At 49.2% G+C, this 27039-nt stretch overlaps 8 protein-coding genes and 1 non-coding gene across 9 annotated transcripts; 5 read left to right on the forward strand and 4 right to left on the reverse strand.

The window, feature by feature from the left end:
- Window positions 1-636: 636 nt before the first annotated feature.
- On the forward strand, window positions 637-2996 carry BC939DRAFT_471198 (uncharacterized protein). Its single transcript, XM_051558199.1, has one exon. The coding sequence runs from the start codon at window positions 920-922 to the stop codon at window positions 2933-2935; it is 2016 nt and encodes a 671-aa protein (XP_051405932.1). The 5' UTR covers window positions 637-919; the 3' UTR covers window positions 2936-2996.
- Window positions 2997-3052: 56 nt separating this feature from the next.
- BC939DRAFT_471200 (adenylate kinase-domain-containing protein) lies at window positions 3053-4927 on the forward strand. Its single transcript, XM_051558200.1, has 3 exons — window positions 3053-3288; window positions 4052-4259; window positions 4353-4927. Exons 1-3 carry the CDS (start codon window positions 3114-3116, stop codon window positions 4762-4764), a joined length of 795 nt encoding a protein of 264 aa, XP_051405933.1. The 5' UTR covers window positions 3053-3113; the 3' UTR covers window positions 4765-4927.
- Window positions 4928-5096: 169 nt separating this feature from the next.
- Window positions 5097-10007, forward strand: BC939DRAFT_482518 (WD40-repeat-containing domain protein; the record flags this gene model as incomplete). The annotated part of the gene is made up of 7 exons (XM_051559128.1): window positions 5097-5531; window positions 5649-5700; window positions 5799-5928; window positions 6025-6140; window positions 6237-6441; window positions 6797-7551; window positions 7687-10007. 7 exons carry the CDS (start codon window positions 5097-5099, stop codon window positions 10005-10007), a joined length of 4014 nt encoding a protein of 1337 aa, XP_051405934.1.
- Window positions 10008-10127: 120 nt separating this feature from the next.
- BC939DRAFT_404655 (ABC transporter transmembrane region 2-domain-containing protein) lies at window positions 10128-13507 on the reverse strand (the record flags this gene model as incomplete). The annotated part of the gene is made up of 10 exons (XM_051552805.1): window positions 10128-10340; window positions 10430-10488; window positions 10605-10713; window positions 10835-11088; window positions 11192-11590; window positions 11689-12194; window positions 12301-12434; window positions 12576-12721; window positions 13033-13138; window positions 13262-13507. 10 exons carry the CDS (start codon window positions 13505-13507, stop codon window positions 10128-10130), a joined length of 2172 nt encoding a protein of 723 aa, XP_051405935.1.
- Window positions 13508-14183: 676 nt separating this feature from the next.
- BC939DRAFT_497836 (uncharacterized protein) lies at window positions 14184-16704 on the reverse strand. The gene is made up of 2 exons (XM_051559747.1): window positions 16281-16704; window positions 14184-16181 (listed from the first exon to the last, which is right to left on the reverse strand). Exons 1-2 carry the CDS (start codon window positions 16603-16605, stop codon window positions 14281-14283), a joined length of 2226 nt encoding a protein of 741 aa, XP_051405936.1. The 5' UTR covers window positions 16606-16704; the 3' UTR covers window positions 14184-14280.
- A 68-nt stretch (window positions 16705-16772) lies between these two features.
- On the reverse strand, window positions 16773-18969 carry BC939DRAFT_404660 (uncharacterized protein; the record flags this gene model as incomplete). The annotated part of the gene is made up of 8 exons (XM_051552806.1): window positions 16773-16970; window positions 17083-17408; window positions 17511-17855; window positions 17970-18156; window positions 18262-18394; window positions 18478-18583; window positions 18688-18730; window positions 18817-18969. The coding sequence occupies 8 exons, from the start codon at window positions 18967-18969 to the stop codon at window positions 16773-16775; spliced, it is 1491 nt and encodes a 496-aa protein (XP_051405937.1).
- Window positions 18970-19732: 763 nt separating this feature from the next.
- Window positions 19733-22896, forward strand: BC939DRAFT_508868 (mediator complex subunit Med5-domain-containing protein; the record flags this gene model as incomplete). The annotated part of the gene is made up of 9 exons (XM_051561055.1): window positions 19733-19863; window positions 19954-20129; window positions 20231-20272; window positions 20367-20665; window positions 20753-20930; window positions 21019-21277; window positions 21371-21921; window positions 22006-22266; window positions 22379-22896. The coding sequence occupies 9 exons, from the start codon at window positions 19733-19735 to the stop codon at window positions 22894-22896; spliced, it is 2415 nt and encodes an 804-aa protein (XP_051405938.1).
- A 1000-nt stretch (window positions 22897-23896) lies between these two features.
- On the reverse strand, window positions 23897-27038 carry BC939DRAFT_497839 (ferritin-like superfamily; the record flags this gene model as incomplete). Its single annotated transcript, XM_051559748.1, has 5 exons — window positions 26371-27038; window positions 25749-25824; window positions 24454-24706; window positions 24059-24226; window positions 23897-23937 (listed from the first exon to the last, which is right to left on the reverse strand). The coding sequence occupies exons 1-5, from the start codon at window positions 26568-26570 to the stop codon at window positions 23897-23899; spliced, it is 738 nt and encodes a 245-aa protein (XP_051405939.1). The 5' UTR covers window positions 26571-27038.
- BC939DRAFT_t201 lies at window positions 25142-25224 on the forward strand. Its single transcript has one exon. It is a non-coding gene; the product is annotated as a tRNA-Tyr (tRNA).
- Window position 27039: the final 1 nt, after the last annotated feature.

Genomic DNA, 27039 nt, shown 5'->3' on the forward strand with positions numbered 1-27039 from the left:
CATGTTTGGCTAATGGGTACGCGTTTGATTTTGCGAACGTCAAGGTTTGAAGCCCCCTAATATGATTCCATGCGGCGCCTGTGGATCAAAGAAGAAGTGTTTTATTCGACGGGGATGATGGAGGTCGGGGGTCGTCCAGTTTCTTAGTAGCCAAAAAAAGAAGCGCTCGCGTGCTGGGGTTCATGAACCTTTTTTTTTTTTTCTTGGTTGTGGCACAGGACAGCGAATCAAATGCGGTGGTTGCAGCACGACCTTGAACGCGTTCAATTGAATTATACTTTACTGCATTCCCAGCACCAGTTCGCTGGTTTGTTGTGCGCTAGATTGGGCCTTCAAATGACCCCACGTGGGGCGCTTTTATTTTTTTGTAGCCACTCCAGAACTGGCTAGTCTAACTGGCTGTCTGTTCGTTCTTTTGCCACACGACCTTCCTTTTCGCGCATAAAATGGATTGACCATGGCAACGCACATCTTTGCTTTACTTGCCTTAGGTGTATATACTCCTCGAGCATGACAAAGAACTAGACTCTGCGTGCTGTGTGGTCCAATTGGTCGTCGGTGTCGCTTGCAATCACGTTTTGAACAGTTTTCTCTTTTTTTGGTTCTGGTTGGTTGGTTGGCCCATCCTCGTTGTCATTTCAAATATCATTTCACCACCGATACTCACCCTCACCCCCACTTTCACTTCCACTCTCACTCTCACTTTCATCCATTTCCTCGCTGTATCTTTGATATTCTCGTCCATACTCTTCATTCTCACCTTTACACCCATTCCCCCGTCTTCACACAGCGTTCTCACTCTTTACTTCCTTCGCTTCAGTACAGCACAGCACAACTTTCAAGGCACACAGAAACACCATCTTTATTTTCTTTCCCTGAACCGGTTTACTTCTGCATCCTTTGTCTCTCCTCATAAGCGATGGGACCTTCGGATAACCACTCTTCTGCACCAAACTCCTCTCTTTCTCACCGCCAATCCATCGCATCATTCTCCTCACCGAACTACTCGTTTTGTAATTCTTCGTCTTTGTTTTCAGCCCCTTCTCAATCCTCTTTCCACCATCCGCTCACTCCGGATCCCTCTCCAAGCATGGACCCGCAGGATCCAAAGACGGCCAAACTCGTCGCTCTTCAGGACAGGGATGTCCCGGTACCGCTCTCGTCCAGCCCTGGATTGAAATCAAAACTCGGTGCTACTCTCTCCACTGCTCCCCTCTCCCTGGCCGCTCCATCCTTAACCCCCATGCCATCCTTATCGGCGCCATCACCATTATCATCGTCCTCTTCGCCCTCCAGCATAGGCGCTAGGCCTTCTCATACCCTTTATTCGAACGCAACTCCTCCAATGTCTCCTTCGCACACCTTCCTATCACCTACATCCCAGCCTTGCCACGGTAGTTCAGACCCTAATCATTATTCTACCGCATTTTATCAACTTCCTCCTCCTCTGCAATCCCCTCGGGCTCATGATTCGTCATGTCGGTCGCCGACAATGGCGTCGCAACAGTTTCAGCACATAGTTCAGAACGGAGGGCCAGTGTCGCTGCCGCCTCCAAAATCATCCCAACCTGTGGGCTACAGCGGCGTGTCGCCAAGATCGAATCCCCAACAGTCGCCCCATATGCACCCTCCGTTAACTTCATCATCCATTGGCCCCCTCTCTCCATATCCAACACCACAGCACCGTCCTCAGCATCATTCGAGCCCGCACCAGTCGCCTAGATATGATGCTAATCAGCACAAGCAACCGGTTCCTCCTAGTATGAGCCTCCCCGCATCCTCGCTTTCGTCCACATCTGTGTTTCAGGCCATGCCGCCACGCGCGTACCCGGGATCATATCCCGCTGGACAGCCGATCAAAAGCCCCGCATCTCATGGAACGCATCTGAAAAGCCCACGAATCAGTGCAACTCAGCGCTCTACGCCCAACTCGCCACAGCGATTCATGATGCTCCCGCCACAGACGGCCCCAACGATGGCCTCTGCGCGCCTAGCTAGTGCTCAAGCCAAATCTAGCAGCAGCAACGCAGCCACGAAGCGCCGATCATCCTCGAATGCCAAGGCCGTGGACCAAGAGACGCGTGAGATAATGAGAAAAGTGTCACACTCGGCAATCGAGAGAAGACGACGCGAGAGGATCAACGATAAGATCCTTCAGCTGAAGCATTTGGTCCCCGCGTGTGTGGACGAGGATCACCTGCACAAGTTGTCCATTCTGCAGAGCACAATCGAATATGTCCAATATCTCAAGTCGGTCATTCCCGAGTCTGTTGCGAATGCAAAGTTTCAAAAGGCGACCAACAACAACCCCAACAATAAGACAACAGACATGCTAGACGCTCTCGGTGTTAGCGGCAGCTCGACAATGTTTTTTGCACCGATGATGACGACTGGGCTCGGGCACCCTTACTCTAAACGTGCCAGGACAGAGCAGACGCTTGGCCCGACATGCGATTTAACTGCTTATTCATCTCGTACAGACTCCCCCATGTTAATCACAGGCCCAGAGGATAGAAGACGTGTAACTGGGGTCCAATCTTCCTCGGATGAGGATGCCAAAGATGGTCTTCTACTCTTATCACAGATTTCTTCTGGAGCCGTATCCGTCAACGTATCTCCAAATCTTAAGTCAACACAGGGTGCGAATCAAGAAGAACCTCGTTACGACAATTCAGAACAAGGATCGAGGAAGAGGAGGTTTTTGGAGGATGAGGGCGAGGACGAGGACGAGGACGAGGAAGAAGAGGAAGCGGATGAGGAGGAGGACGAGCCTTTCCGGGATGGCCCTGACGAGACCAACGAGCTCGATGATGTGGACTATCAGGATGATGGTACGGTGGAAGAGGACGAGATTGAGGATAGAGACGGAGGGGAGGCAGCGACGCGTCGCAGCAGTAGCAGCAAAATGAGCGTCGACAGGTTACTTGTCGATTGAACTAGTTATCCTAAAACCCTTATTTGCGTACGATGTTGACGTACCCTGCAATTATCGCTGGAAATAAAGAAAATATACTTCTCTCTTCCGGTTCATTCGTCCCGTCTCTCCCCCCATCCTCCCTCCACTCACTCACAATCACCCTCCCCACTCTTTTCCCTCTTTAGTAATCTTCGTCATGGCTCCCGTCAACGACACCACTCCCGGCCCCAGTCCCCTCAGCGACATCAAGAACCTGCTCAAGCAATTGCACGAGAAGGTCGACCGGCTCGAGGCCAAGGTCGAAGCCCAGGTTGCCGGCAAGGAGCAGCCCAAGCACCTTCGCATGATCTTGATCGGACCCCCTGGTGCTGGTAAGATCCTTTTTTCGATCCCTTTGCTTTCTTCACTCTTTTGTTGACATACCTACAGGACAGCTCTCACCAGATCACGCCCACCCTTGCCAGCCTACAATCTACTTTATAACACTTCAGTATTGATCAGGATAATCAAAGCAGAATCGATCAGATCAGGATCGCGACTTTGCTCAAAGGATCAGGATCCAGTGCCCAAAAGCCATTGAGACAACATAAAAAGGAGATAATAATCTTCATTGAGCTCGACTCACTGGACTATAAGGATGTGGTATGACAGAGAGGAAAGAGATGACAGTTAGCGGGGGTAGGAAGAAGGAAAACATGAGAGAAAGGGTGCCAACGAGTACCCAGGCGCCGGCCTCTGTCTCGGTGCTGGATTCACAGTCAATCAATTTGGTAGCACCCGTGTCCGCAGAGTAATTGAAACCGATGATCGTTGGGTTGGGCTTGGTCTGATCGCGGCGACGATAGGGATAGGGATAGTGATAGAGGGCGATAACGATTGAGCTCTAAATCTTTGTGAGCGATCAAATTGGATTGAAGGCCGAATCCACTGCGTGATAATGGGCAGTCCTTTGGATCTATGAAACCGCATATGTCGATGCACATGCTGAGGATATGTCAGCACAAACATTCTCCTCTTTTTCTTCTCAGCTGCTACATACTGTCCGGCCTCCGGTTCTTTGCTCTTCCCGCACGTACTTGCCGATCAGCCATTGACGTCACTCTCTCTGTCTCTTCGTTGATGCTCTTATTTTAGGCAAGGGTACTCAAGCTCCTAAGATCAAGGAGAAGTACTGTGTCTGCCATTTGGCCACTGGTGACATGCTCCGTGCTGCCATCTCCAACAAGACCAAGGTCGGTTTGGAGGCCAAGAAGGTCATGGATGCCGGTGGATTGGTCAGCGACGAGATCATGGTCGACATGATCCAGGACAACTTGGAGAACAACAAGGAGTGCAAGAACGGGTACGTTGGGTTATTTTTATTGGTAAAAGTTGATGCTATTGAATGTATCCAAGTATACCATGCTGACTATTTATACTTATCTTTGTGGAATAGATTCATTCTTGATGGTTTCCCCCGCACTGTTGTCCAGGCCGAGAAATTGGATGCCATGTTGGAAAACAAGCATCAGCATTTGGACACTGTGGTCGAGTTGGCCATCGATGACAACTTGTTGGTCTCGCGTATCACCGGTCGCTTGATCCACGTTCCCTCGGGCCGCTCGTACCACAAGGAGTTTGCTCCTCCCAAGGTCCCCATGAAGGACGACATTACTGGCGAGGCTCTTGTCCAGCGCTCCGACGACAATGCCGAGGCACTCAAGAAGCGCCTGGTGACCTACCACAAGCAGACCGTCCCTGTTGTGGAGTACTATAAGAAGAAGGGTCTCTGGTCCCAGGTCGATGCTGCTCAGGACCCCAAACTGGTCTGGTCCAGCATGTTGGCCATCTTTAGCAAGGCCATCTAAGCACGTTTCCGTGTATGATTTCCACTCAATGCCGATATGACCACGGTCGACGGAACGTGATGACTCGTAGATTTTTTTTCTTTCTTCCCTTCCCTACTCTTAATTATCTCTTCCTTTCACATTACGCATTATTAAAAACAGGAGGAATAATTGTTGCAAAGTACTTTCGCTATCTCTTATTGCTGAGGAGTTAGTTCGGGCGATGATGATGTTTTTATGTTTGTACTTTATGATGCTTGTACTGCGTTAGACCGATTTGATCCACAGGTTAGATAAAGGGGATAAATGGTGACTTGTTTGCCACCAACTTATATATTTTGTCTGTTTTAACCATGCAAGATCAATCCACCACCGACATAGCGATGCATCATGCTATGGACACAGCCTTCCCACCATCACCTCAGTGGTATCAACCCCAGTCGGCATGTCTCTGCTACCTCTCCGAGAATACTGGTTGGCTTCTATATTCGCTCAACAATGCGGTCCATATCCTGAACCCGTTCACGCTCAAGTATAATGGTGCCCTGCAGGGTGGCCACAGCGCCAGAGTCAACGCCATCGCCGCTCGACCTGCAACTCCTTTTTGTTCAACAGAGCAAGAGCCAGTCCAATACGCGGAGAACCTCGGACAGGATTCTTGGGCGGATCAGAAGGAATCTCCAGAGCCGAGGAGAGTCCTTGTAGCAACAGCCGGAGAAGACTCCACGGTGGTGTGCTGGGATGTCGCGACGCGTAGAGCTCTTGCCTCGCTGAAAAAAACGCATACAGTACGGTATTGTTGTAAAAATATATACGGCCATGATATTTTTGTCCACTTTTCGCTTGAGATATATGTAAATTTTAACAGACAGAGGCCAACTTCCGCTCATGGATATGTCTTTTAGAAAGGCGTCAAAGTTGTCGAATGGACAAGTGATGGTCGCTACATTGTCTCTGGTTAGTACTCAAGTTAATTTGGCATCGAAATGAGACAGGTTGTCGTTATTCCTGTACTCTATTAACAAAGTAAAACTGTCTTTTAATGTGGAAATTAGGTGACAGTGCAGGAGTGGTTGCAGTCTGGTCTCCTTTTGATGGCAAGATGAACAGGAAGACGCTCCCGGAAAAGCCCGGTATATGCTGTATGAGCGCAAGCCCTACATGCCCTGACACGGTCGCCATAGGGTAAAGAAAATTGGTGGATGTACAAATTGCGTCTAATTGTAACGCATCGATTCTTTGCTGACGTCTCCCTTATTTTTATTCTTTGCGCTATACTAGACTTGAAGGCGGCGACATCCTTATTTGCCAAGTCAATCTGACCTACATTGTTGTATTGCGCCGGCTGAATGGCCATACGAGTAAGATCCACAGCATGTCTTGGCAGCAACCATCAGGTGAGTGGCCAACGAATGAATGACCCGAATATAATATGAAAAAATATCACAGCCATAACTGACTGAACAAGCCGTGGCTGTTTTGCCCCAAATTAGCAATGCAGGATCAGGGCTACACTCTTTTGGCTTCTGGGGCAGCGGACCAAACAATCAGGATATGGGATGTCGAGAAAGAAGCTACCGCCTATGTTTTCCCAATGCCTGAGGTCGATCACAAGTTATCACCACAGCAGCGATCCAAACTCTGGGTGCCTGTCGGTTGGGTGTCAAAGGGTCGGGATATCATCTCGTGCACTAGTCGGTATGTGCAAGTCTTTTTTATTTTTATTTCTTATTTTATTTTATTTTTTATTTTCTATTCTGTTGCCCTATCAGAAACTTAACATGTTGACGAACTATTGCCTCTACCCCTTCTTCACGTTTTTTAGAGGCACCATGGTTCGATGGTCGCTATATCGAAACATCGGGAAGTCAACAAAGATAACGCGAGGGAACATTCATAGCCGCGTTGTTTTTCAAATCATGGTGTGGTCCTTAGGAAGCTTCGCGTTCACTATCTCCCAAGACCGGAAGATCATTGCTTGGGATACTGAGAGCAACCAGGGGATTGCACAGATCGAGTGTGTTGGAGGGAGCATTTATGCGTTGGATATCAGCCAACGGGATCCAGGAAAGATTGCCATGGGTCTCGGATGCGATACAATCAAGGTCTGGAATACCCTCAGCCAGGAAGAGCCCTATGAGAGCGTTATGGTAGAGCGGATGCAGAGTAAAGTTCGTACAGTGAAGTGGCACCCGGTCGAGGAAGGGACGCTCTGTTTCGGTCTTGAAAGCGGCAAAATTGGCATGGTGGAGAACATCTATGGCCCTAACCCATTTGGAAATGGCCAGCACGAGAAGCAGGGGAAGAAGGGAAAGCAGGGGAAGCAGGACATAGGTAAGGTTTGCCAAAAGATGACAACCTTCCAATCCTATCACGAAGGTGCTATCACGTCCATCGCGTGGTGTAGTCCCAAGGCGTTTGAAGCCCCAGTTCCTGAACTTTTCGATCTCTCCCTTCGCGACTCTTCCTTCTGCATCGTTTCATGTGGCAGCGATGGCAAGATCCTGATCAGCGATTCCACAAAGCCTACGAACAAGAGCCTCGATCTCAAGGTGGTTCTTCAGCGGCAGAACTCGGCTTGGTATCAATCGTATAGTGCCATCAAGGGTCTCGAGGCGCCATGGAGACGCGACTTTGCCATCCATCCGAATGAGGATCTGATAGCCATTGGTAATGGCGACGGATCGGTTGAAGTCTTTGAACTGAAGCATTTCAAGCTGGTTTACGTTTTTCAAGGACATACGAAGCGGGTTAATCGTGTCAAGTGGGAGTGTTCAGTGGCCGGCGCAGGCGACGGCTCAACTGAGAGTAAGTCTGGATTCTATCTCCTTGCCAGCGGATCAGATGATGGCTCTGTGGTTGTTCATAAGCTGGATCACTATTCGGCAGCAGCGCTTGCGGAGAAACGGAAACGGACGAGTCATCCGGTGTCAGATCATACAGGAATAGCAACGAGCTCTTCACCAATGATGGTCGATACGAATTTCGTTCTGCCGACAACGCAAGCATTTGCCATCTTTCGCTGCCATAACAGAGGTATTTCGGACCTGACGTGGTCACCTCACGGATACGGCTCAGGTTCTGATTTAGCACGATTTCGACACCTCGTATCGGCATCATACGACGGCAAGGCGATAGTGTACCAGATCCAGTTGGATGATGTGATCAGAGATGGTCATCAGCTCCGTCAGATTGAAGAAGGAGAAGCTTCGAACGGGACAGAGGCGACGCGCGATCTGTCCTCACAGGTGGAGCATAAAGTGGTTGCCTGCTTCAGCGGCCATGTCAGCGGCCAGATCCTTTCAGTACACTGGAGCATGACCGAGATCGATCAGATTTACAGTGGAGGTCAGGATTGGCGGCTCTGTGTCTGGGATTGGAGGTCCCATCCGTTTTCCGATAGACAGCTGTCCAAAGAGCCGTTGACAACACACAAAGGAGCACTCAAGGATGTTGCCGCCTCGTCTTCCCAAGACTCTGAAGCGGCGAGGGTGAAGGGAGCGAATCAAAGTGGGGCTATCGTGGAGCCGGACGATTTGCTGAAGCCGGAAACACAGTTAGGGCAGGAACAGAAACAGATGAACACTCCTTCGAGTATGGGCACTGTGAAACAGGATGATAGGACTATGGAGGATGTTGAGAGTGTGCCACGGCCACCGAAGAGAGAGAGCGATACCAGCTTGTGGCCCGAGGCTACTGTCTCTAAGCGCACACGGACAAAGCCTAAAAGCGTCATCTCTTCTGTAGCTCTGCAACCGCCCAGGAAATTTGCCTCTGAAACGGACACCGAGCTCGTCAACCTGTTCCCGGCAAGTGCGACTGCCTTTCAATTTAACTCCAAGGAAAAGGTTCATCTGGAAATCATACGGCTGGCGCGCAACCTCTACTGTCGACGAGTTGGACAGGGTGGCTGTCTAGAGCGAGAGGAGGAGGTCGAGGCAGCAAGAATCCGATGGCTCGCAATGCTAGGATTCTTTGAGAAGGATGGAGAGAAGCAGGGTGTGGCACTGTCGCACATTTTAGGTAGCGATGTTGATGAGATGAATCTTGGAGACAAGGATGAGAAAGGCCAAGAGGACCAAGGTGAACATGTTAATCAGAGCAGAAAGGACTCACATCTTGTATCGAAGACACAGGGCGTCACAGCATCGTGTGGTGCTTCTGAAGGGAGCAACCTAGGATACTTGGCCGTGGACCACCATTCATCAGATACCACCTCACTTAAAACGAATGCGCGGTCCCAGGTACCAGAGGCATGGCAGGGAGACGACTGTACGGCATCAAGTTGTGACCTGGTATTTTATGGCTCACGGGAATCGATAAAAGCACTGGCGGAGATGGAGACAGAGGAGCTGGCCAAGAAACAATCACAACGTGGCACCTCAATCTTTAGGGTCGGCGGAGGCCTAGGTGTTCTTCCTTTGGAGAAAAACAGTAGTACCCCACCATCTCAGGCAAGTTTAGGAAGTATTGGTCAGCTCAGTCAGATCCCGGTCTCGTACTGGCTGGGCGATGTACCCAAAGTGGCGGACATTCTGGACTCTCTTCCTGACTCTGAGCTCGGGATTCAGGACTGGATTGGGATTGCGCTCTCGCCGATGGGAGGCGCTGGTGCTTGGCGCTATATGATGACCAGGACGGCGGCTAAGTTTGCAGAGCGAGGGGAGGTTCATGCCGCAGCGCTGTGTTACTTGGGGATCGGACGCGTCGCTGAGGCCGTGGATGTTTACCGCCGGGCAAAGTTGTATCGTGAAGCGTTGATGTTACTCCGGATCAGGCTTTGGGACGACGATGACGATGCCGATAACGATGGCGATACTGAAGGCGATGGATGGAACGAAGGCGACAGTGAAGACAGGAGCACGGACGATAAGCATAAACATGTGGTGCCATGGGACCCGGGGGCACTTCATATCCAAATCTTGACAGAGTGGGGCCGGGAGATGGAGCGACTGGGCCAGTATGAGAAGGCGTGCAAGTGTCAACTCACACTCGCATCGATCCTTGCAAGACGGATGCGACGGAATAGTGGGGACCAGTTGCCTTTGGAGAGTGCCAGCAAGCTAATTCAAGAAACACCCTCGGTGGGACTGCAGACGCTGGCGAGAAGAGGCGATGTTACGACGCTGCGGACAGTGGCTGGCCTCGCAATCCTACTCAGAGATCCGTCTTGCCAGGAGCGCATTTTACGATATGAGGCTGCCATTGCCCAAAAGAGGGAGGCCGATCGCGTCCGCAAGGGTCAACATCAAGCGCATCATTGATACAAACAGTAAACAGAATGGGTGAATTCAAGTTTTCTCAAAGTAAAGCTCTTCTTTTTTCTGTCCCGTCAGCGACTATATTAAATGAGAGCATCTATGTGACAAAAACAAACAAATAAATTATGCCTTGGTCGCTGGTTGCTCCTCGTTAACAGCCTTGCCGGCATCGCGCTCCTTGATCAAGCTGCGAAGGTCCTCCAATCGCTGCTCGATCTTAGGGATCTCAGCCAGCTTGTGCTCGAGCATCTGGCGCTCCTCTTGAAGGGCAAGACGGCGCTCAGCATCCAGCTTCGTGAACACGTATCCTCCTTGGCCATCGTATTGAAGAATGTACTAGGGCCGCCGATATAAATACGTATTAGTAAAAAAATCCGATTGAAGGTACGAAATAAATATCAACGAGCCTCAGCCAGAAGACTTACGTTGTGATACTGCCACAGGGATGGGCGGTGAGAGACGGTCAGCAGGGAGATTCCGAGCTCTATAGATGACAAGTAGAGATATAGAGCGAGGATAACAGACAGGGTCAGTAAACTGAACAAAGAACACCAAAGTACATCAGAACATCGCATCCAGCAAGCAGATAGGCACACGTACTCATGCAATGAGTGTACATAATCTTTTCGACTTCCATGCTGACAGCACTCGTGCACTCATCTAGAATGGCATAGCGAGGGCGGTGGTAATAGAGACGAGCCATAGCAATCTAAAATGTGGCAGCGAGAGTCAAAGCGAGAAGCGTGCATTGTCATAATTAGTATAAAGAAATTAGCGATCCATATAAAGCACACTGCAAGATGGATGGTATCAAAGACACAAATAATTACACGCTGCTTGTCTCCTCCAGAGAGAGCATCGCGCCATTCGCGCTCACGGTCCCAGCCACCCTCACGCTCGACAATGTTGTTAAGCTGGACGACTTCCAGGATTTCTTGAAGATCTTGATCGGTATAGCCGTTAGCTTTCATGTCCTCTACAGTGTCGGGGTAGATGATCTGGTCACGGAGGGTTCCGAGAGACAGATATGGACGCTGTGGAATATAGAAGATGTTCTTGGGGTGGGGGCGATGCACAGTGCCGCCTAAGTGTTTATCGCAGTTCATGATACCATGTAAAGGTTAGAGGCCTGCCAAAGGAGTGATAACAGGATCGATAAACAGGCTGAACACGACTAATGATCTTACCATAGACAGGCCAAAGGCCACCAAGAATGCGGAACAAACTACTCTTGCCGCATCCGTTGGGACCGACGATCAACAAGTGCATGCCGGGCTTGACATAGAAACTCAGCTTCTTGAGCAAGACATCTCCATTGGGCGAGACAATGGGGACGTCCATGAACTCGATCGTGTCGTCCTCGACAACATCGCCACGGCCAGAGAGAACCTTGGCGTTTTCTTCCGTGGAGGCCGACGAGACCAACCTCTTCTCGAATCGTCCGGCCTTAACGTCCTCAAAGACATCAAGCAGTTCCGATACACGGGCAGTGTAGCCAGCTAACTCTGTCACTTCCTTGTACGAGTACATGATACGACCGAATGCATCCGAGGAGCTCAACAACATGCGCCTGTTGGTGACGAAACCTACGAGGAGATAAAGTTAATATAGAAGAGTTTAGTATAGTGTAAATAAGGGCGACTTATCAAGGTAGAGAAAATGAAAACAAAGGAAGCAGTGCTACCTTCAGTTCGTCCTCCAATATCGGCTCCTCCACTCTGTCCAGGCAGCTTGAAGAACACAGGGATGGAGCAGATTACAAGACCCATAGCGCCCCAGAAGTACTTGATGATAAAGTCCTCGAGCATCCCATGCCAGACACGCATGCGGAAGATACGGTTGACATGCTTGATGAGCGCAAAATAGTTCCTGTCCAAGATGGCCTTTTCGATCTCGTGGCCGCCAAAGAGCGCAATTTCCTCTGCGTTTTCAATGACACGCGAGTGTGTGAAACGGAATTCACCCTCTAGACGTTGTTCCTCCGCGACCATCTTGCCGAAGGGAGGTGTCAACGCGCGCAGCACCAATGCTGAGGCATGAAGTAGAGCGCTGACGCCAAAAAGTCCCTCGCCTCCGACGCTTTTCGAGAGCTGTACGTTGTAAATGATGACATCCAGGATTGGCTTGGCCAGGTTGGAGTAGAGCTCAGAAAGAGATGTGCAGAACTTGTTGACATCGACTGTGATACATCTGGGATTGAAGAAATGTAAAACGAGGGCGCTAGTTAGTCCTAGTATCAAGGACGGCTATGGCTGCGGACATTGCTCAAAATGAAGAGCAACAAAAAGAAACATACTGGTCAGCGTTCTTGATGCGGTCATCTAGGTTACCGATCGCGTAGAAAGTCATGTCTGTGAGATATTGCTCGTGAATGTGGTTTGTGAGACGGGTGCGGAACTGGATTGCCAGTTTGCTCTGCATGTATGTCAACTGTGTTATTTATGGGTTCGTTATTGCGCAAGTATAGAATGCATAGCGAGGGAAAGAAGAATATAGTATCAGTATTATGGATCATAGGATAAAGGCGTTGGGTCAATTGAGAAGATACGGGCGTGCTTCTTGATCGCTTACCATGCTGTTAGTATATGTTGCGGGCACGGCCACGGTCATCCACCACAGGAGGCCAACCATGAAATCCTTGGCTTGCCCACGGACCAGTGCACTGACGATTCTGCCATCCAGGGCGGCAATGTAGACGGAAAGCATCGTTCTAAAGACTGTTGATCAAAAAAGGATACGAGACCAGATATATTAGTTGCCGGCAGGCAATTTTTTTGTCGTGCCCATGGGTTACACACGTGCGAGTAGACGACGTTGAGCAATCCTGCTCGGACCAGCAAATTGTCTTGGTCATCGCGATTCACGCAGAGCAGTATGCCGCCTTATAGACGAACATACAGATCCGGAAGGGTGACCGTGATTATGATACTGTGTAGCTGCTGTGTCGGTGCTCCTTGGCCAAACGCGCGTCCATGTATGTATGTGTCTACGTCCACCCATGACAGGTTAGAGAGGATGTTTCACGTACCAAGGAACCCAGAATGCACGACCAGCAACCAAAACTCCTTAGATCGCCATCCGGGGATGACCAGGCGCAGGATCCTCATGAAACGCTCAAAGAACACTCGGTCAACCTATGTCCGTAATCAGTATGCAGATATGGCTGAGTATGAAAAAGAGCGAAGGCGGGTTTGATGTGCAGACACGGTTTACTGGTCAAGTTGGTATTCAAGTTGGTGGCGGATAATGAGCCTTACAGCGACTTTGGCGCTCTTTCCGTCGCCCTTGGAGAGACCAGACTTTTTGGAGTCGCTCTTTTTGGGCTTGTGAGTGGCCATGCCATGGATGCGGAAGGCGAGGGTGGCGAGGATAGTGATCCAGATTGAGCGCTTGACGGTTGAGCGGTTGTTGGAGTAGGCCTTGACGACCTTGGCCAGAACCGTCCTGAAGGCGACGGGGTCAAAGACGGCCGAGGTGACCGCGGGTTTTGAAAAGATGCCCATGTGCCACAACCGGGATCAGACAGAGAAGTCTGAAGTTGAATGGGAGAAGAAGGAGGAGAGTGGAGAAAGAGGAGGTGAGATTGGAAGAAAGGATGGAGTGGGGTGAGGATGAGGATCTTTGGTGGCGGAGAGGGTGGGGGAGAAGAAAAGAGAAAGGAAGAGCGAAAAAGGGCAAGACCGTCCCTCGTGGGAGTTGATCACATCATATAGACAGAAGGAGCCTCCCTATGCGCACCCATCACAGCCATACGCACATAACATCCCCCTCTCCCTCTTCACTCCCCTCCTTCGCTGTCTGGTGGGTGTGTAGATATTCGCGCCACAAGCTGGTCCTGGTTTCCAGCTGCGACTATCACGTGTCAGATAGATGAAGCTACCTCTAGCTGCTGCAAGCGATGGGAGGCAGCGCCAGCACTGGTTCTAAGACCGGTCCAGGTGCTTGGTGCTACTGGCACCAATTACTTCTTGCACCAGTGCCAATGTCGCCAATGTCGCTGTTATTGAAGCTCTGCTCCTGCCCCTCTTTCTGTCGTTGCCTGTCCTCCCTTCTTCAGCCATTGCCCATGGAACACGGATTTTTCTTGTACTCTCAGGCGCTGAACCCTATTACAGATCGCAGTTTTTTTGTCATTCCCACATGCTAATTACACCTCCACAACCACGCACTCAACTCTAAAGCTCATATCGAATCTTCATATCTTATATCATCCACATCCATCTGCTTTAGTCTAGTCTACTGTTACTGTAGACTGCCCAATGCACCGCAACTTCATTCATCCGACTGCTGCAGCTGGTCCCTCCTCCTTCAGTTCCTTGTCAAAGTCTCTGTCATCCATATCGTCCTTGCCGTCATATCTATCCGTCTCCATGCCTCGTGTCGCTCGCCAGACATTGGAGCAAGCCTGCAGTGAGTTAGCCTGTGCGAACATGAACGGTACATACTCGGACAACTCCTGCAGTATCCTGAAACGCGTAGATTGGGATTTACGCAAGATTTCCTGAAGCGATATCTGGAGAGATTCGACCGCCTTGCTCTTCACTACTGCGTCCCCATCCTCGTCCCATAAGGCGGCAGCCTCTGCCAAGCCTTGAATACTTGACTGCAAGCGTGCAAGGACGACCTTATCAGCATGCTTCTTTCTAGAAACGAATCCAATTTTCTTGAGGACATAAGCCAACGAGCCCCGATAAGCCCCCGCCAAAAGGTCGCATTGTAGACTAGACCTGCTTCTGGCAGTCAGGGCATCAGAATCAATAAAGCCCTTGGACCCTTCAGGATCGCGCGACGCAAACGAAGATGTTGAAGGGAAGCCGCTCAACACGCAGCTGTACAACCTGTGCACCTTGAACTCCAGCTGCTGTAGTGGGCCAAGCGATGTCTTCATCACGCTGTAGGCACTCGAGGAAAGCACGTCCTTGATCATCTTGACCAGGATAGCTACTACCATCTCCAGCTGACGCAGTTCGACATCGGCCCTGTCCTCGAATGGTTTTTTCAAATGATCCTGAATCCTTTCAACATATTGCAATAGAGTCATCTGGACTATTTTAGCGCCCGTTGTTGGTTGATCCCACCATGTCCTAAGATTCTCTTCCGCGGCTCTAGTAGATCTGATGGCATCTTCCAAGAGCGGCTGACAACCTGCGTACATGGCAGCTAGAGTGTTCGTCGAATCCTGCCCCATCCCGATCCGGATGGAAGGGTCCTTTCCCCTCGTGGTCAATGCTAGATGACTGTAAATCAGTTGCTCAAAGTCCGATACGGACTCTTTACGCACCGCCATCCGCACAGCGCTCTTTTGTACATTCTCTTGGCATGCTTGAAGCACATCCCCTGCTCCGATCGCCAATCTCATCATGTTCGCCAAAGATGCTATGTCCTCGGACGAGTCCAAGTGCTCTAGCTGCTCTGTCAATTCTTGAGTACCTTGATGAGTCAGATAAGCGCCTGCGATCTGGAACTGTAACGACGACAGCGTTGTCTGCAACAAAGGTTTGTTCGTAGTCATGGATTCGGAATCGCCAGCAGCCGCGATACGAGCCTCGATCTTGAACTTGATTTGACCAAAGTAGACATCGTACAGCGTCTGCACAGCCTTGCAGCTTGGCCGCGGCTTGGAGGCCTTTAAGTCGAAAAAGGAGGATTCATTCTCGCATCTAACCAGGTCACCGGCGTGTCGGCGCAATATCTCTGCCTTTGCAATCACATTGAGAAGATAGGTTTGGACTGTTCGCTCAGGCAAGTACTGAGAGATGTGGTGGAAGCCGATCAAACCCGTCTCAAGTGTGCGCATCGCCGTCACCATCGATTGGTGGTCGTCAGCTCGGGATGGCATAATGAGAATCTTAGTTAGAGGTTCAAGCACGGGAGACTGGTCCGGATACGTTGCAAGGACATCATTTATCTCCCCCAGCAGGGCGAACGATGCATCCACTGCAGCATCGACGGAAACCGTGCAGTCGTATGGCTTTCCATCTTGAGATTTTCTGCTTGATGTGGCCTCGGAGTGACTTTGGAAGGTGGGTGTGTCGAATGCAGACTCGAGGTCCTCTAGGCGGACCTTTCCTCGGCCAGATGCCTCGGAGCATCGTAAACCTTGATCCCGCAGCGGCCTGACGCCAGAAGCCGAAAAAGAATACTCAAGCGATCCCGACAGAAGATCAACCGTTTGGGCTATTCACCGGGTTCGTAGCACAAATAAATAAATGAGCATTTTACAAAGGTACAAAACACTAAGCGCGACTTAGGACGCGTTTACATGTGGGTACATACCATTTTTGCAAAGGTTGGGTGCCGCCCAAGTTACTTGCGCAGCATTGTTATTAGGCCCTGCATTAACCAAACTCCAGTTAGCGGTATACAAGGAGCTGGCTGTGATGGCGACAACCACCAGTTGCGCAAGTCCTATCTTCGCTTGTTGTCTCTTCATTCGCAGGAATACGGTTTTGTTGCCTCCAGTTCGTTGAATCTCCGCTCTGAAAAGAAAGGACGTCTGCTGTGCTGTAACGGGGCCAAGACTCTGGTGGGTAAAAAGAAAGGCTGGTGATGACAGTCGATGAGATCGAATGAGAATCAAAGAATCCATTTGCTTTTCCATGCATCTTCATAAAAAGATATTGTCTCATTACTCCCCTGAATAGCTGCCCCTATTGGCTGCATTAGAGTCGATTCAGGGAGAAATAGCATCTCAAGCATTTCTGGGAGACACACATAGAGAGGAGACTTTATTCTTGTAATGGTTGCCGATATGCACCAGGGACGCAATTATTCCATGTCGTCCAAATCACCTGTATCAAGCACGCTTCGAATGTCGCGCAAGAGTGCCTTGGCATCTTCCTGGTGCTGCTCCGACGAGCATTGCATTGCCTCTGTAGCATAGTCCGACGCCGCTGTCAGGTTTCCCTTCTCACGTTCATACAATGCCAAAAAGATGCATGCCTCCGATGTGTCCTCCGATTCGCTCTAAGTAGCAAGCAGTAAAGAGTGGATTAAGACTGTAAGTGGTCGTGACAAGCAACAACCACAATATAGAAAAAGTGATGCACAGAATAACACACATAACAGACAAACGAACCTGTTCTTCCCGCAGCTGCTCCAGACTCTTTCGAAAGTAGTGCGCCGCTGCTTCTGTATCGCCAATCTTTTTGTACAGCTTCGGCAACTTCTTCAGAGCCATCTTCTCTTGGTCCGATCCTAGCAATGCTCTCGTGTAGCACTTGATGGCCGCCAGGTCCTGATCCAGATACTCGTAGCACTCGGCCATAGCACACCACATACGGCCGTCATAAGGTCGGATTGCCGTCGCTCTTTGATAGTAATTGAGGGCGTAATAATGCATCTTGAGCGCCTCATATGTCTGTCCTAATCCGTTCCATGCTCTGTAGTCCCGGTGATTATAATCTACATTCAAAAAATGAGTAAAAGCGATAGGCAACCGCTGCAAAAAAAAAAAAAAAAAAAAAAAAAAAGATATTCCTCACTTAGACGCAAACTGAGACATACCTACTGCCCTCCTATAGGACTCCACGGCGGCATAGGTATTCTTCATCTCCAAATACTCGTGTCCAAGCAGCGTCCATGCTGAGGCATAGCTCCTGTTGAACCGTAAAGCTCTCCTAAAGTATGTCACAGCCTTGTCGTGCTCGGCCTTCATGCTATAGTAGTTCCCAATGATGCAACACGTTTCTGGCCGGTAGTTATCCGTCATGGCGCAACTGTGGGCCAGGAAACTGAGACGTGCCCGATTATCTGTGACAAACAAAACGTTCGAGAAGACATCCAGACTGTCCAAGCGATGAGGATTCTCCTTGATCAGCTCCTCGAATGCCTTTGCCGCCTCTGGAAAATCTATTGTTTGAATGTGTAGGGTGTATGAGTCGACCTCTGGTAGCATATGAATTCTGTGAGGCGGGGGCCGTGGTGTAATACTGAATTATAGACAACTTCAGAGTCGTCCGTTACCTCTCGCATGATAGAGCGCTATTGCACGTTCACTCTTGACATAGGCGCTCTTGGGAAACGCTTCTGACAACTCTTGAAGCCACAATGCGCCATCTTCGTACTGATCACTAAATCGCTCCAGGGTGACATGAGACAGAAAGTAGGTCATCATGAAGCTGATCGGTAGCTCTGCTTTGATTTTCATGACCTGGAATGGCGAGGAATTTAATTGCATAAGATTTCTCAGGCCAAGTATATGACATTTCGATGTCCAAACCAAATGATCTTTTTGCCATATCGCCAGCAAACTTACAGCAGCATATGAGGGTAGACAGGAACCAAGGTCCAGCCATGCGCTCCAGTTGTACGGGTATTGGTTCACAGATTCCAATAAGACCACGACTGCAAGGCTCTTTCTTTGCTGTTTGATCAACACTACACCGTACCTGATGAATGATGCGAATGAGAGCAGTGAGTTTAAGAGTATCCCTAAGAATCCGTTAATGTTCCATGAATTTCTTCCGCTTACAGATATTTACAAAAAGCGTCGAGTGCGCCATCCTGGTAGCACTTAGACAGCTCCAAGGCAATCTTTTCGAGTTCCTTGTTGATCGCCATTCCGTTGTCTAACGGCCCTATTTCAATAAGAATACCCGTGATTAGACACTCGTGGATCTAAAATCATGTCGAAACATTATCTATACCCTGTAATGGTCCTAAGTCGTGAATGGAGCCTTACCCAATACTTCGAGGGTGTCCTGTTCCCGCTTTTTCTCTCCTACCTGCCAAAAACACATTTATGTAAGAATTCAGCCTCGAGAGTGCAGCAACCACGACACCATCAGGACAGTTGGTTTCGTCCACTTACAAGATACTTTGAGTAGAGTCTTAGGAACCGCGACTTATGACCGGTGCATCCTTCCAGGACGGACGCACACCGATCATACTCCTTCAGATCAAAGAATGTCTTGGCCATCAGGTACGCATCGAATTCCGTCAAATCAATGTCACTCGATGCCATGCTTGAGCTCAGACAGAGATCTTGAGCATATGCGGAGACGTATTCGCGCGACCCTTTGTCCTTTGAAGCTGAACTACTTAGAGATGGAAGACCATTAAGAGCCTCGGCTGCCCTGAGAAGGAACGAGGTGACAGGCATCAGAAATCCGTGGTAAGTCAGTGTGGAGAGTACTTCGCATCAAATGCGTACAGCTTCATAGATGAGATCTCTTATTCATTGCCGCTGTACGTCCGGTACTTACCAGCGCGCTGCAAAGTACAATCCGCGCTCGTTGCAGGCCTGGACGGCTTCGCGGAGGTTGCCTTTTGCCTCTATGGTGTCTTCAGCCCAGGTGGTCGTTGCTGATGCAGCATCCATGGGCGAATGGTCGGCTTCCTGGCAAGTTGGGGCTCCGTGACTGATGAGCTCTGCTGATTCCGCTGTGGAATCCTTGAAGGGCGTGAGTGTGCTCGGTTAATTCGACCACTCTGCTTCTACCTGTTGCACAGGATCAGGGCTTAAGCCAAAAGCCACCCCTGGAGCAACCCCTGGCATCGACTTCGCCTTTCGCCTTCTCCATTCACATCTCTAACACGCGTAGACTCATCAGCCCAGGAGGTCATCCAATAACCACCATTGCTATCTGCGCCAAGAGTCTTGCTAGCGACTACCATCCGAGCCGTCATCATACAGACGCACAAGGCACCGAATATTAAAAAGGCAGTGTTCCACAGACACACTTGAATAGGACCCAGGACCACCATTCTCAACTCGTAGTTACACTATGGATCCTTGGACCGCAAGCACTGCGGCCAATGGCGAGACAGAGGGTTTGGCTGCCGCTGATCTCACCTATTTAGCATACTCATTGGCAAGTTCTACGTCTTTATCAAGCATGACAATCTCTTCAAAGAAGTATCAGAAAACAATTGAGTCTGCGATATCGTTCGCATTGAAGGCTAATGGCTTCCATTCCATTGTTATCCTTTTCTAGACCCGGATCAGGCCTATCGTACCCGATGTTTTTGTTGTTCAGAGGATCAAGGATATACGGCGAATCAAGGGACTGGAGTTGGACGTCGTTCTACTACAGTTTTGGCTTGCTGGGCTTACAGGATTGGCTGAGTCGAATTCATCAAGCCAACGCCTCATCTGGAAGAGTTTGCTGCTAGTGAAAGTAGGTACCCTTCTCACGAGAAGCAAGAAAACCCCATGCCTCTAGGGGATCAGTCGCATACAATGCAATATGGAGCTCACACGCCCTTGCCTTCACACCTAATAGATCCCAAGTATTATGTCGCAGCTGTGTTTCGATCAAGAAGAAGTAAGATGACAGGATTTCTTAAGCCTTGTTCAGGATGCATCCATGGCGGCCAATTAATGGAGCTCATTCTATCCTCAGATATACCGTTATGTAGAGTCAGCGTTACGACAACTGTCCTTTTACCGAGGAATATTGAACGAGTGCGACGAGAGTGTAGAGGACGGCACAGCCGACAGGGTCAATATCTTAAAGGCAATTGCAATTGGATGCCAAACAAAGGGACTGGTCAGACCAAACCAGCTTGATATCCTCAATGACGTTTCACCCTCGCAGGACAGCTCCAACAATTACAAGTTCATAGACTCGTCGTCATTGGAGACAATTGACGATCTGTGCGGGCGGACATTGAGTGATTTTGAGCACCAAGAAAAGCTTGTCGATCGAATTATCCAGGTAATTGTTGTTCTGGGGCCATATCATCTGTTGGCCGATATTAAATGCAACAAATTGATCGAAGGAAGCTTTTGTATCCATACCTAGGTTTGCGAGAATGCATGTACAAAGATGGATGTGTTTGTGCTCTCCAAACTCTGCCAAACACTCGACGATAATCCAATGGTGTTGGATCTTATCCATCTCTTGCGATCTCCATCCGCACTGTTGAATCCTCTGGAGAGGTTCGTCAACAATCTTCAGCAAAACGAGGACAACGATATCGGTAAGGTACATGGCCGGCAACAGTCAAACGAAAGATGCAAAGACTATAGAGCTGACTATTCTGACAACCTTAATTATGTCTCTGATAGATACCTGCAACTCAAATCTGGAGGGCTTTGGAATTGTGCTGATCCTGATCTTGACAATCATTCGCAGATACGAACTCGCCGGGTGCTTGGACTCTGTGCTAAGGGAGCAGAATAGGTTCTGCTATCTCTGGCTTCACCGTACCTCAGCCACGATACCAACCATATCGATACAGTCCATGGATTCGGACATGCACGCCCTAATGGGGCGATGGATCACAGCTCTGTTCGACAGCATGGGAATATCAGATGGCCTTATTCAGTACGTAGGCAATTGTCATTCGCCGCTGTTGCGTCCTGGGAGTTTCAGGATAGAGTCGACTCGAACTGAACATTCATATTTGATACACTGTAGGACGTCCAAACCGCAGATGCTTCTAGAGATATCACCTTCCATCTTTGAGCAATCCCTGGCGGCATGTCAGGCAGGCGTGATTGACGCTACGACTCTAAATAGCGGTCTCGACTACTTTTTGCAGCCGTGTCTGCTCTTCGTCTTGATCGGTGTTGTGCAATATCTTTGCGAAGAGATTTTATTTTCAACACCCTCATCCTTCCCATCGACCAACGCTACATCCAATTTACCTGGTTCTGTACCTGGGCAGTCCATGCTCTCCCCTATAGGCCATGCCATCTCGCCACTTGCGTCGCGGGGCGCAAAACCTCCACAACACATGAATACCTCGACTACTTCCCACGGCCAAGGGTCAGGAAAGAGCGTGGCGTCGGTAGCGATGCTGCAATCATGTTTGAAGTCGCTTCTTGCTGGAGAAGCATTTCCTCTACGATTGATGCGGCTACTAAAGAGTGAGGTCTTGGCGGTACTAGAACATCAAACCATAGAGAATGACCATCAAATGGTGATTATCCAGGAGCGCCTGGCAGCGGCTTCGGCGAATTATTATCGTACGTACAATTTCAAATTTCTTAAGGCTCTTTTTTTTAAAAAAAAAATTTGGTACTCACTCAGCGCTGTTTCCCCTTTTCTAGCCTGGTCTGTATCGGAAGCATATGATGTACCAAAGCTGGCACAGCAGACTTCATTGGCGTACGAGGCCATCGTGTCGGGAGGAAGGACATCTTTGATAGCAAGGAGAGAGAAAGGTTGGCATGTGTTTGGTGGATCATGTTACCATATCGATGTGGATCTCTTCCGGACAACATTGTGCTATCTTGGACCTGCACAATTCGTAACAACCATCTTGAAGCAACTTTTAAAAGCTGCCCGCACTCCACATGGCAGACGCGCAGGTAAAGCGAATATGCGACATGTTTATAAATGAATACGTATGCGGTCTTAAAGAGCGTATGGCACTCATACTAACATGAGTCTATATTGCCATTTGGAAATCAGTTGAACTAGGTGCCGCTATGATATCAACGCCTCTCGTGGGCTGTGGAGACGAGCACCTTGCCCCTCAAAGCTTGCTTTGGACACTCATATACCAGACGCTGTGGATCCCCGTCCCTGGAAGACTTGAAACATTTTCGCAGGGCAAATTGTTGGCTGAATTCGTTGGCATGACCCTGGATCTCTTCCAGAGTCGCACGTTGATTCAGTTGCGTCAAAACCAGCTACAGAAAGGGACAACACGTGCCTCGAAGGATACAATGGATATTGATATGGTTGGGCCACAAGCAGGTAGCTTCAAGTGCAGTAACGGGAGCGGAACGACAACTCTTTCACACGATCAACTGGAAAGAGACGCCGCGGTAGAGCCGTTCAGAGTGATGCTGGACCAGCGACTGAGGGCTCTGGAGCCGATTACGCGGGATCGACCTGGGTTCGAGGGATTTGCGCAGGGGATGCGTCAGTACAGACAGCGCCATCCACCTCTCACGCTACCTTTGCACCAGCCCAAGAAGGCACGCCGTGCGTGAACGGAGTCCAGATAAGATAATGACTAGCCTACTTTTCTGTGTTCTGCCCTGGGCATTAAAAGCCAAGCGTTGAGGATCAATAAAACAATGCTCTCGTAAGGGGACAGATACCTTATACGAAATACAAGAAAGCATGGCATCTCTCTCTCATTTTTTTTCTCCCACTGTCTCTTTCAACCTTTCTTTTCCCTTTTATCTCCGCACCTCGCGGGCCATCAATGTTCCGCAGGCCATAGATAATTCATCAATCAGAATAAGAAAGATGGTGAGTTGAGGGATGCACATCCGTCTGGATGCCACTTTGCTGTTTGCTTCGTATACTTTTTCTTTTTTTTTGCGCCTTTTGCGGTCTATTATTGAGAGTACTGAGGGCATTAGGCCGTGTACTCCAATGTTGATTTGTCGACACCAAAGGCGCATCTTCTCCATCGTTGTTTATTTTCCCCCCTGAAGCGCTCTCATGCATGCAATTGCTCCCATGCGCCCTCGGCCCTGTTCAAAAAAGGATATTCTTTTCCGAGGTATTTATTTGTTTAGTTTAATCTTTTTTTTTGTCCGAAATCACGAAATCAGAGGGCACAAGAAAATCGAGGAAGACCAAGCGAGGAGGAGAGGAAAAAGCAATAAGGCGGTGTTATTACTCACTGATCTGGCCGATAGATGAAGGTGCATGAAGGAGGGTCAGGAGCTGAGAACCATCCATTTCAACCTCAATATAGTTATGAAATGCCGAGAACGGTGGAGATGGACAAGGAACCCATCGCGCATAGGATGGTACTAAACCACACATACGCGCTTACAGGCTGGGCCATGACCCTCCACGCGCCTTTTTTCAATCCCCGTGTTTTTTATGACATCTTGGCTCTTGGCGCTCCGATAACATTGCAAAAGATACATCTTTACATCAGACGATGGGTGTTGTTTGAACATTGCCTTATGCCTTTTTTCTTTTTATTTATTCAACATGGGTAATATGCAGCACTGCTATTTTATTGGTTCCTTAGTCCTTGTGGTGGAGCAAGTTCTGGTCCCAGAGGTACACTGTGTATTGAAAGCACAAGGGAAAAAAGTAAGAAAAGACAAACATCTATTAGTTTCTGTTGCACTACAGTGAAATTGTTTACAGCATCATTAGAGAAAAACAGATGAAAGTAACATTTACATCCAAGACCGTCGCCGCCAACGCGGTTCAGTTGGGTGACGAGATCTGCAATCTTCTTGATGGCTTCAACCTGCTCCTCGAGGTACTCCGACTCGATAAAGTCGCAGAGCTGAGGATCATTGTTCTCCTCGGCGACCTTGTGCAGGTTGAGCAAACTCTTGTTGACATCTATATGGTGTTTAAAAAAAAACATGGCGACATTGTGTCATTGTGGTCAGAATCGATTAATTGAGTTGCGCTTTGACAATCGAAAAGCGCCAAAAAGAAATGCTTTCAATTGCGACGCGATGCATGTACGCTGTTTATACGCCCACTGTTTCTTGGGCCTACTGAGCCCATTCAGGGGCAGGAACAGGATTTCCGATAAGAAAAAGTACGTGGACATCAAACGTTACCTTTCTCAAGCTGGAGGGTCGACTCAATGGCATTGCGAGCAGAGGACCAGTCGGACTCGGGGGCCTGGAGGGTCTGGAGGATGACCTTGCCTCCACGGCGATTCTGGTAATTGATCAGCTTCTGAGCGTGCTCGCGCTCCTCTTCAGCGCTCTCGCGGAAGAATTTCTCGAGGCCGGGAAGGGCCTGGTTGACATGGCCGGCCCATGCAGAGAGTGACAGGTAGACCTGGGAAGCCTGGAGCTCCTGGCTAATCTGTTGTTGTAAACCGGGAAGCCGTTAAAAGTTAGCAAAAGCGAGGGTCCACCTTCTTCTCTTCCTCATTCATATATCTACGATATAAATGGCGTCGTCTTCGTCGTTCTTCTCTGTATCGAGCCCGTCTCTCGATGTCCCGCAGGCGTCGTTGCTCCTCCTGCTGTTGCTTCTCCTGCTGCCGCTCCTCTTCCAGCTGCCGCTGTCGGTCACTCTCTTGCTGTTCTGCCCGCCGCCGCTCCTCTTCCAATTGTCGCTGTTGTTCCCGTGTTTGCTGTTCTGCCTGCTGCATTTGTTGCCGAAGGTGCCTCTGCCCCTTCATGGTATTCAGGGTAGGCAAGAGTTTTGTGCAAATAAGGAAAAATGACGTGCAAATAGAGAGCGGTGGCTGTGTGCAACACAATAATACTATTGAACGCGACAAGGTACCGAGCCCCGAAAATAGCTCAGTTGGTAGAGCGGGAGACTGTAGTTCGTATGTCATCTCTAGGTCCCTGGTTCAAATCCGGGTTTTCGGATCCTTTTGCCTCTAATCCGATCAGGGGATCGCCTGCATGGCACATCAATGTGTATCGGGACAATCTATTTGGGAAGAATATAATCTCACGGGGGGGTGAGATTTTATTCTTACACCCCCCGTGAGAGCTCTAATCTTACACCCTGTTATTTTATGGCGAACCAAAGATAATCTCACGGGCATACAAAAGCATAATAGACGCATTTAGATTAATACCTGGGTTTCTCAGTGCTTAAGCACCTGACACCCCGTTATCGTCGCCCAGGTGTGTCAAGAGGGCAAACTTCAGTACATCTCTCTCTCTACCAGTGCCCACTTTTGTACACCTCTCTTTCTATACCAGCCCGCACTTTTTTTCCTTCTGCCCCGACCACGCGCCATCGTACCCAATACGTAATTGTTAATAGATTGCTCTTGCTCCTAGTCCCATCACCTCAATTCGTTTAAGGATCCGGATCTTTTTAGCCATCGCTTCCTTGATATAGGCTGTAGTTCAGCTCCGTTCTCTGATACCAGGTGTGTTACACTCTTGACACACTCGGGCGACGCACTAAATTGCTGATTACCAGTAGTGCGGTGATAACGGGGTGTCATACTAGGTCTACATGTAGATTCACATATCGGTTTCCTTATCGCTGGAGAACCTACCCCTTTGTCCAGTCCAATATGAGGCAGGATTGAGCCAGATTCCACTCCGAAGCTGAATGACGAGGTGCCATGGAAAAGAGAAAACAGACAGTCGTTTGTGATCATATTGGAGTAGTACTTTACGACTCAAAATCACTATCGTGGATCTTTGCAAAGGTTTAATGCTAGATTTAGTATGCTATGGTGTCGACAGTGCTTCGCCCAGTTTCTACAATATTTCAATGCACTGTTGACACCGATGCAACTAGTATATAACCCCTATCTACGCATAGAACTAGATAGCAGCATTCGCCCAATAAAATACCCTTTTCACCCTAGATCCTTCGACACCTCAGATACTCCAATCGTTTGCAAGCATGCCGACGCGTAGGGAGTTACCTAGCTTTCACTATCGTGGAAAATGATAAGCAAGGCAAGACCATGCGCTTTCCCGTCTCTACATCTGCACAATTTTATATCGTTCTACACTCGCTCCACCAAACCGCCATTTTTATTTTACTTATTTTCAGTTGGAGACATACGACTAGGGGATTTGAATGTACCAAAGTGAGGGGCCTTAGAGCGCGTTCTTTTTCTACTTGTAGAAACCGGACTGGAAGGTCCGGTGCCAGAAGCAGAAGCAGAAGCAGCTTGCATAGCTTGCCCCTGCCCTTGACCTGCTGCAATCTGAGCAATAGAGCTCAGGACCCGTTGCTCCATAGCTGTGATTAGCGTGCGCTGTTCCTCTTAAAACGCCATGATTTGCATGCGCTGTACATGTTGCTGTTGAGTATTTGCAATGTCCGAGCCCCGCATGAACTCTCGGATAGTTGCACCAACCACTCTTCCTGAATCAAATGTCATTGAAGTAGCCGAAATGACGTTATTGTTGAATATGAGTGCATTGCTGCCGCTAAACGCCTCATCGCCTTTGTGGTTCTTCTCATCAATCTCGTCATCAGATGTACCTGAGGCATTGGCGACCTCCAAATCATCAGGGAGAACTTGAACGCTGTCAATAAGTTGAAGCCCTGGAACGTTAATCGGGATGTTGGAATGGCGCAGACCCACTTGTAATGCTTGCTCAGGCTATCTCTTGTCAGGAATGGCTTTCTGCAAACGTAGATGAAATCCATGCTTCTATCCTCGCGCCTTTCAAATCGGACGAACACATTTAAAAGGACGTTTC

The sequence above is a fragment of the Gamsiella multidivaricata genome, assembly GCF_025024155.1.
Source record: "Gamsiella multidivaricata strain RSA 2152 chromosome Unknown BC939scaffold_162, whole genome shotgun sequence".
In the NCBI taxonomy this organism is placed as follows: Eukaryota; Fungi; Mortierellomycota; class Mortierellomycetes; order Mortierellales; family Mortierellaceae; genus Gamsiella; species Gamsiella multidivaricata.

Excerpts from the sequence above, each read along its gene's own strand:
- BC939DRAFT_471198 (XM_051558199.1), top strand. The coding sequence starts at position 920 with ATGGGACCTTCGGATAACCACTCTTCTGCACCAAACTCCTCTCTTTCT.
- BC939DRAFT_471200 (XM_051558200.1), top strand. The coding sequence starts at position 3,114 with ATGGCTCCCGTCAACGACACCACTCCCGGCCCCAGTCCCCTCAGCGAC. Across the intron at positions 3,289-4,051 it reads GATCGGACCCCCTGGTGCTG|GCAAGGGTACTCAAGCTCCT; the intron begins GTAAGATCCTTT and ends CTCTTATTTTAG. Across the intron at positions 4,260-4,352 it reads AACAAGGAGTGCAAGAACGG|ATTCATTCTTGATGGTTTCC; the intron begins GTACGTTGGGTT and ends TTTGTGGAATAG.
- BC939DRAFT_497836 (XM_051559747.1), bottom strand. The coding sequence starts at position 16,605 with ATGGAAAAGCAAATGGATTCTTTGATTCTCATTCGATCTCATCGACTG. Across the intron at positions 16,182-16,280 it reads ACCCAACCTTTGCAAAAATG|CCCAAACGGTTGATCTTCTG; the intron begins GTATGTACCCAC and ends CCCGGTGAATAG.